At 42.3% G+C, this 9,614-nt stretch overlaps 1 protein-coding gene across 1 annotated transcript; it reads right to left on the bottom strand.

Annotated features, from left to right (window-relative positions):
• Nucleotides 1–1,179: 1,179 nt before the first annotated feature.
• On the bottom strand, nucleotides 1,180–9,212 carry NXNL2 (nucleoredoxin like 2). Its single transcript, XM_069879939.1, has 2 exons — nucleotides 8,901–9,212; nucleotides 1,180–1,455 (listed from the first exon to the last, which is right to left on the bottom strand). Exons 1-2 carry the CDS (start codon nucleotides 9,200–9,202, stop codon nucleotides 1,287–1,289), a joined length of 471 nt encoding a protein of 156 aa, XP_069736040.1. The 5' UTR covers nucleotides 9,203–9,212; the 3' UTR covers nucleotides 1,180–1,286.
• Nucleotides 9,213–9,614: the final 402 nt, after the last annotated feature.

Genomic DNA, 9,614 nt, shown 5'->3' with positions numbered 1-9,614 from the left:
AAACTGATTGCACAGTTTTGATCATCTATTTAAATAATCAGGTCTCACATCTCAGTTCCTGCTCAGAACCTGAGAACACTCCTATGCTGAGTTATTTCAACTTGTATTTGAAGTATTTCTTTGGGACACTGTGCCTATGTTCAGGTTTTGGGGACAAACAGCATTTCTCATAGCTTCTTCAGTTGTCATTGACAATACTTCTTAGCACTGAAGAATCACAAATTGTATTGAATTTCATCTAGGGAAATTTAAATGAAACTGAGGAGGTAGAAGTCTTAAATCAACCTCTGTTTGTTCATTTATATTTCCAACTTCATAGAACCTGATAGAAGAAAATTTAGGGTTGTCCATTTATTAATATTGCCTACACAGAGTACACATAAAAGCCAGAGCTGACCCGTATTAGTGTCTGGTCTTAACAAATAACTCAGCTGTACAAAAAGCAGAGGATTGAGCACAAGGTGAAAATAGTATGAAAATTGAAAAGCTGTCATAATACATCAACTCTTACTTGTTTTCTGAAGAACATCTGCTTTCAATCTACTTTTTTCTCTTACTGCAAAGAGCTACTGATATTTCATTTTGTGTATACCCTCAGTCGAGATGCTAAGTGAAAATATAAGTTTATATTAAAAATGCATATTCAAGAAATCATTACAGCATTTGAAGAAAAATCCAGGGGTAAGGAAAATTTACCAGAACTTAAATAAATCCCACACAAAGTAAAATAAAAACAAAGAAAAACATTTATCCAGAATTGACAAATTAATGTGGCCTATTTAAAAAAATTACATTTTCTGATTATCTTAAGGTAAATAAGGAAGACACATTAGAAACATATGCTGCAAAAAGTTATTTATTAAAGCAAACTATTTCCTTTTCTTAATAAAATATATGTGCTAATCACCAGAAAATGCACTGTCATCAAGAAAAATAGGTTTGTGCTTACATATAATTTTTACTGTACAGGTTTTGTAAAGGAAGTGCATAAAGTTGCATAGATTTCACAGTGCTCTACTATTACTGTCTAAAACAGCCCATCCTCCTGAAATTCTTCAGTATTATTAGGAATGCTTTGGTTTATACTGTATATAGTAGATAGAACAATATAAATAAAACAATAATTACATTTTGTAACTTACTGCTAATCTTCAAGTTGAAAACATACATAGGTTTACAAGTGAGGATAAATAAGCCTTACCCTTCTTTTCTGAACAAGGTACCACAGTTTCAGAGCTCTACAAAGTTTTCCATCATTCCTTTTCTAGCTTTCATCAGCCAACATTTTAGATATTAAAGTTCTGAAAGATATCTGCACTCTCAAGCCAGTTCTGAAAACAGGATAGTCCTTTGTCTCTGATCTGTTTTCTTCCCTTGTCAGTAATGACTTCTCCAGTTTGTTTCACAATCACCAGCTTAGGAATTGCTGTTATGTTGTATTTCTTCTTCAGATCACTGAGGGGGAAAAATTGAAAATAAAACACACAATTAGGAAACATTTTAAGGAAACTCCTAGTCTCTCACGAAGAATACTCTGAACAGGACACATGGGAGAGCAGAAGTGATGAGAGCCTGGGATTCCTCAGAGTTTGAAGTAGAGTACTGTGTAGCACAGGGAGATGAATAAGGCTGCAGCTGGTAGTTTACACGGTGAAACTTAGCTCAGGGAGTTTAGAAAGTTGCAGCACTCTTCCTTTAACTGCTCTTCACTGCTGCCTGCAGTTTCCACAGGAGCAGAGATGACTGTCAGAGACTATAAAGAGGTCTACATAAGGAAAGCATGAAACATGCCTCTACCTTCTTTTTACTAGTCAGCAACAGATGTCTTCTGATCCTTTTTTACTGGATAGGAAGAGGATCTCACATAAATTAGCACTAGACATTTATTCAAGTGTGCCAATCCCACAGAGTTGCTTCCTATAATCTCCATTAAAGCACAATGCATAATCCTTCGGTGTAAGCAGAAGAGACTGAAGAAATGCCTTAAAATTCCTCAGTGAAACAGGCCTTCTACACACAGACACGTAAGCAACTGAAATATTTGGAACAAGGGCCACTCGTCCGGCTTGTCCAAAAATAAAATTTCAATTCCTCCTCTGTCTATCACATAGACAATAGTGGTCATTTCTCTGTCAGAAGATGGGATAATCCAGATAGGTTACAAATAACTCAGTCTCTACTAGCTTACTGTTTTATAACAAACCATAGTTAGAATACAGTTAAAAAAATGTAAAAGCCATACAAACAGTCAGACATAAATGGGCAGAGAATAGATAGAGTGCAGCCTTGAAGAGAAGGACTAGGGTGCGTTGGTAAATGAGAAGCTCAACACAAGCCACCGTTGTGCATTTGCAGCCAGAAAGCCAAGCGTATCCTGGGCTGCATCAAAAGAAGTGAGACAGCAGGTTGAAGGAGGTGATTCTGCCCCTCTACTCTGCACTCATGAGACCTCACCAGGAGTACTATGCTCAGTTCCAGAGTCCTCACCACAGTAAGACCAAGGATCTATTTAAGCAAGTTCAGGAGGGCCACGATGATTTGAGGGTTGGAGCACCTCCCGTATGAGGACAGGCTGAGAGAGTTAGTCTTGCTTAGCCAAGAGAAAAGAAGGCTCCAGGGAGACCTTACAGCAGCCTTCCATCACTTAATCCATCATTTCCATCACATCTACAGCAAAGATGGGGAGGGGTTCTTCATTAGTGTGTGCAGTGACGGGACAAGGGGTAACAGTTTCAAGCTGAAAGAAGGTAGATGTAGATTAGATATTAGGAAGAAATTTTTTACTGGAGGGTGGTGAGGCACTGGCACAGGTTACCCAGAGACGTTGTGGATGCTCCATCCCTGGAAGTGTTCAAGGCCAGGTTGGATGGGGTTTTGAGCAACCTCATCATATAGATGAGTTCAAAGAGATAAGTAAGGCACATATGAAAGGAATACATGAAGACTGAAAACAAATCAAAAAATACCACATAGTAAACTGTTTCAGTTGAGCGTGACACAGGCAACAGAAACGGCAAGGTGAAAAACATTTCCAAGGAAAACAGTTTATGACACAGTTTGCTTGTTAAAGGATAAAATGAAGATGAGAAATAAAGCATGTCCTGGTTATGGCTGGGATAGAGTTAATCTTCTTCCCAGTAGCTCCTGTGTTTTGGATTAAGTATGAGAATAATGTTGATAAACATACTGTTTTAGTTGTTGCCAGGTAATGTTAATGCCTAGCTGAGAAAAAGTAAATTTTCTTCCAAGCAGATGCTGTTTTTCAGATTTAGTACGAGAATAATGTTAATAATGTGCTGAGGCTTTCAGTTGCTGCTAAAAAAAACTAATAACTTTTTTTCCAGTTACCCAAGTTTTTTAGGTGTACAGGTGCACAAGAAACTGAGAGTTGCACAGCCAGGCAGCTGACCTAAGCCAGCCACAGAGGTATCTGATGCCATGTAACATTGTGCTTAGTGTATAAACAGGAATTTGGTGATGGGCCAGGGCCTGCTAATCCGTGATCACTGCTTGGAACATGCCAGGCAATGGATGGTTGGGTGGTGAAAAATTGCACTGAACTCTGCATGAATTGTTTTGTATACTCTTTATTATTACTATAATATCTTCCTTTGTAGTTTTATTAACCTGGTATATCTCAACCCAAAAGATTCACTTTATTACAGATTTTCCTCCTATCCCACAGGGCAGGAGAGTGAACAAGTGGCTAGGTGATATTTAGCTGCCAGCTGAGGGTAAACCATGACAGTATGGCACTTGGTTCTATCTCTCTAGGAAGATATTTTCTATGCATGAAATTCACCACTTGGTAGGGTGATGTTTCAATGCAAATGACAAAGTAAAATTCAGGATACAAATAAGAGAGAAAAAACCTGATTTTGAGACTAAGATTTATCACTAGTATTGAAAACAACTTTCTGGCATGAATTTTATTAATTCATAACTGCTCATGCAGAAAACATGTAAAAGACTGTCACTTCATACCACTTGAATGACAAACAAGAGGGGTGGAAGATGAATTTTACTGGCTTAGTGGGCAACAAAATAGCTTGAGATGCCTAACAACAGCAGCAATCAGACAGAGCAGTAGGAAACCAAAGGTAATTTGCTATGGAGACTGGAAACTAACACTGCTTTCCTAAGGGGAATGAATATGAAGCTCATCCACTCCAGCAAACATCTTGTTTACACACCTTCTGGGCCAAAGGTTGCTTGCATCAAACTAGACCGAAGCACACTCAGAATTTGCTCTCATTTGTGCATAGCTTGTAAAATGAATGGATCTGAAGAAGGACCTGTAGCAATTCTGCTGATAATGATGCTTAATCACTGTGTACATGTGTACAGGTGCTTATAAAACCAACTTTTAAAAACCTGTTAAGAACATCATTTCCTATAGGGATTTCAAATCCTGTGACTCACCTGTACAAACTACATTATGTTCCATGGGACCAACTCCAATGACAACTCATTAAATCATTAACCATAAATAGAAACATCATATGTGCTACAAAGGCAAACTCAGCTCTCTTATAGTAAAATACAGTGATGCAACTAAGGACACCCTTCAAAAATCAGTTGCTTAGCTATTCCCAGGTAAGTGTAATGGCACATAGGGTGTCTTACTGACCAATAAAACCTAAGGCCAAAACAAACAAAGCAGAAGAGGATACTGTAATAAAAGGTAAATATGGAAGCTGAACAAGTAACCTTTGTACAGACACAGGGAGTCTTTTAGCCAAATCCTCCAAGATATCAGACCATGTCCATGCAGGTTATAACATGAGAGGGCAACCTTCATTTGCATGTGAAATAACAAAAAGATGAAATTAAGACTGAGGCAAACTGGAAGTCATTGCTGTTGGCAGGTCTGCAGATTCTTAAGAGAAGGCTGGATGGAAGTTTCTGAGAACACAGGTTTTATATTACTAGGTAGTATTGGCATTGGCTGAGATGGAGTTAATTTTCTTCATAGCTATTTGCATGCTGCTGTATTTTAGATTTGTTACCAAAACAATGCTGATAATATCCAGCTTCTCGAACAGTGCTGACACAGCACCAAGGCCTTTCTCTTACAGCCCCACCAACGAGTAGGTTGGGGGTCCAGAAGAAGCTGGGAAGGGACACAGCCAGGACAGCTGACCCCAAACTGACCAGAGAGATATCCTATATCAAAACGACACTGTTGCTCAGCAATAAAACTGAGGAAATGAGGAGGAAGGAACAGACCTTTGTAGTTAAGGCATTTGTCTTCCCAAGCAACCATTACACATGATGAAGCCCTACTATCCTGGAAATTGCTTAACATCTGCCTGCCTATGGGAAGTAGTGAATGAAATGCCTCATCTTGTTTTATCCATTAAACTGTCACTATCTCACCCCACAAGCATTCTCACTTTCACCCCTCAGATTCTGTCCCCCATCCCACTGAAGCAGGGAGTGACTCATCAGCTGGGTGCGGCTTTGCTGTCCACCGGAGCTGATGTACAACATAGGTGGGTGTTTAAGATCTATACACAAGATATAGACAACACGGGCCAGTTAATATCATATTTGAAACATAAATACAGTATTTTGTACACTTGTGTAATGCAATACCTGACAATATTTGAATTTTAACAATTTTCACTTGGAAGTGCTTCCACTTGAAACTGAAGGGCACCTTGCTAATCTGCTTCTAGCAGTTTAGCCTGTAATATACAGTTATACACCTATTGTTTCTTTCTCCAAAGTGTTTGTTGAGATTCTGGAACAGCAGTCTAAAAAGACTTAAGAACAGGCATTAGCTGTCAACTGCTTAGATACTTCCACCCTGTCTACCTGGCAGCCTGCAGGAACTACCAGCCTGTGCCGGGCACTGACACACAGAATGACAGCTCTCACAGTAGGGCTCAGTATAAACACAGAAGTATGTCTCTTGCGTATCATAACTAAAACATCATCCCCCATTTACTAGCATTTGTTGTTGACATGTTCTGCCATATACCTGCTCTTCCACTACACTATTCCCTTTCTCCTCGTAGTGCTCACTTCCTACTACACTGTCTTCACGGACCCCTGCAAGGATCAAAAGGCTGTGCCTCAGGCAGCAAAAATCCGCATTAAAGCTGGAAAAAGTCAAGGCATCAGGAGCAGTATTTCCTGTTAGTCATGCCACAGACTCCATGAAGTCATGAAGTAGTAAAGGTGTAGTCCCACCTCAGGGAAAAAGTCAAGACTGATGGCATGGAAGAGTCTTCAGATCCTGATCTGAATTCAGCATTTTGCTTCCCTGCAGGTATGTGCAAAGCATTACACTTCATACACTACAAGTATGAACACAGGCTATTTCTTAACAAGACAAAATTTACCTGCAAGAAATTCCAGGCTTCTGTTTGTGACATGTGTTTCAGATGGCAAATACAAAATTGGCTTATTGTGCCTAGAAGAGACCTTAGTCCATGCCGCAATACTGTATCTTAAACACTTGAAGTCACTAGCTAGAGTATTTTAACTTCATGGAAAACATTGAAATGCCTTCTTTACACTGTCCACGAAAGAGCAACCAATTTGAACTTCAAAAAATGTTAATGAATAATAAATGTTAATGATTATGTGCATATTAATAAATATCAATAAACAAATTATTATGTTAATCAATTTTAAACTCATATTCTTAACTAGAGTGAGTATCTAGCCAGAATTAAAGTTTGGTTTAGTGAACATCTGTCTACTCTAAGTCTGCAATGAATCACTAGTATCACTGAAAACAAACTACCAGTTAATTCAACCTAAGCACCCTGAACACCTCCATACGACCCTTTATTGTCATATGCAAGAAACAACTTCAAAACTACTGCCTTTTCATGTCTCTCTGCACTTTGTTCTTCAGTAAGCCACTTCAATGATAGGACTATCTGTGACAGCACAAGAAGTGCTTCTCTACAGGATTCTGAAGGGCATTACAGACTGCCACAGAAAAGCCAATTAAGCTATCTGTACCTCCATTCCTCATGACTTGGGCAAAAGCAGAGTCAGAAATAGACCCCTAATCCACACAGGCTGAAGCTGTAAGCGCATTCCCGTGGTCTATGCCAAAGAGATTTCTGATGCAATTTCAAGTAATACATTTCTATTAGGAAACTTGCCTGAATTCTATGAAGATTAGTATTAATATGTTACCAAATACAATTACTGCCTGGGGAGCCTCTGGAGAACTATGGAAAACAATATTGTTATTTCAATACATTTTTAAGTCAGTAGAAACTATCATTTAAATGGCCTGACATTAATTGGTCACTCACATCTAGGAATGTGCCAAGAACAATTATATAATTCCTGGCTTCAGGTTGTTTGCTCTTGAGGCTCTCAAACTGCATAGACACAACAAGATTAGTAAACCTGCTTTACATTGAGCGAGCAGCTAAGGTGTTTCACAGGTCTATCCCAGACAGTGCACAGGGGTGGATCTACAGTTAAAAGAACACTGGAGGTTACCAGAAGCATTAAAATAGAGTTCTTTGTCGGAAGAACAAATCCTGTAAACGAGTCACACTAATTCCTTTATTTTTACATCATCTGTAACAATTTTTTGTGCAGTCTACTATATTTACACATAAGGGGGGGGAGGAATCCTTTTATCAGTATTTACATGTATTTTGTCTCCCATCATAGGCATTTCAGTAGTGCTCTTGTCATCCCAATCCATAATTCTTGCTATGAGCTAAACCGTATTTCTGACGGTTGTCCAGAGTAGTCTGCACCCTTGACTTAAATCATTAAAACTGTTCTTGAAAGCATCTTCCACACTGTTACTAAAAAACAGCCATGTCCTTTCTATTTGTGTTTTTTTAAGCAAGCTGTCTATAGAAACGCACCTTTAGAAACTTAACACCACAAGAATTTTACATCCCAGTTACTGTGTGCATTTGTCACAGCTAAATTTCAGCTGTTATTACATTTCTTTTTACCTAGCTTGCCTGTATGTCTGAAACTGCTTATAGTTTTCTCTGTTGTCCTCTTTCAGCTGTGAGTTTTGCTACTTCCTTCATTGCCTTTTTTTACAGAGCATCAATAAGAACTCGGCACTGGTGAGACCACTCCTCGAATCCTGTGTTCAGTTCTGGGCCCCTCACCACTAGAAGGATGTTGAGGCTCTGGAGTGTGTCCAGAGAAGAGCAACAAAGCTGGTGAAGGGGCTGGAGAGCAGGTCTTATGAGGAACGGCTGAGAGAGCTGGGGTTGTTTAGCCTGGAGAAGAGGAGGCTGAGGGGAGACCTCGTTGCTCTCTACAACTACCTGAAAGGAGGTTGTAGAGAGGAGGGTGCTGGCCTCTTCTCCCAAGTGACAGGGGACAGGACAAGAGGGAATGGCCTCAAGCTCCGCCAGGGGAGGTTTAGGCTGGACATTAGGGAAAAATTTTTCACAGAAAGGGTCATTGGGCATTGGAACAGGCTGCCCAGGGAGGTGGTTGAGTCACCTTCCCGGGAGGTGTTTAAGGCACGTGTGGACGAGGTGCTAAGGGGCATGGTTTAGTGTTTGATAGGAATAGTTGGACTCGATGATCCGGTGGGTCTCTTCCAACCTGGTGATTCTATGAAGCTGGGAAACATGAAACAACCGCGATAACGGCTACTACTGCGCTACAACCCACTCCGTTCTCATTTGCCGTTAGCTTGGTTTTGACAGACTATTTTGACAGACTACTAATACCTGAGGTCTCCACTAACCCTTCCTCAAGGACCTGTTAAATCCTGAATTACGTACGCAAAACCCGTTTTCCTAAGGCACGCGACGCTCCTCGCAGACGCGACGGGCTAATCCCGAGCCGGCGGCCGGGAGGGAGCGGGGCTGCAGAGGGACGGGGGGCACCGGGGGGAGACGGAGGGGGTGGCAGCGAGGGCAGCCCCCGCCGGTACTCACTGCTTGTAGGGGTCGTGGAAGGGCAGAGCCAGCCAGTCCCCGTGCATGGCGCGCATGTACCCCGACATCTCCTCGGCGCTGTGGTCGGAGGAGATGAAGACGATCTCGAAGGGGGCGGGAGGCTGGGTCTCCTCCAGCAGCTCCGTGTAGAAGTCGCAGAGGACGGGGGTGAAGTCGCGGCAGGGCGAGCACCAGCTGGCGGAGAAGTACAAGCCTACGACCTTGTTCTGCAACGCCTCCTCGGGGTCCACGCTGCGCCCGTCCCTGCTGACCAGGACCCTCCCGCTGAACACATCCACCATGCTGCCCCGGCCCCGCGCCCGCCCGCCCCCTCCGCGCCGCCCGCTTTTATAGCGCCCGCACCGCCCACCGGGGACCGAGGGCGGCGCGGGGACGGGGAGGCGCTGGGCACGGCCGGGGGTGTCCGACCCCCGGGGACCGGCATGCAGCGCCCCCAGTACTGCGGGCGCAGGGACAGCCCGTTCTCTGGTTTTCCCCCGGGATCTCCGGAGGGGCAGATGTGGAGGGGCTGTGAGCGACCACGCGGGGTGTCTCCAGGGACGAAAGGCACGTTCTTCGTTTCTCACCGTGCCGCAGGTTATCAGCCCAACAGGCAACTGTGCAACGCTTAGAGATGCTATTTCCATTCTGGGAACAGTGCTGTTTAATGTCTTCAACAATGATATTGTCTGTGAGATCGAGTGCACCCTCAGC

Source organism: Phaenicophaeus curvirostris, chromosome Z (assembly GCF_032191515.1).
Source record: "Phaenicophaeus curvirostris isolate KB17595 chromosome Z, BPBGC_Pcur_1.0, whole genome shotgun sequence".
NCBI lineage: Eukaryota > Metazoa > Chordata > Aves > Cuculiformes > Cuculidae > Phaenicophaeus > Phaenicophaeus curvirostris.
Note: the sequence above shows the minus strand (reverse complement) of the source record. Positions and strands in the feature narration are given on the sequence as shown.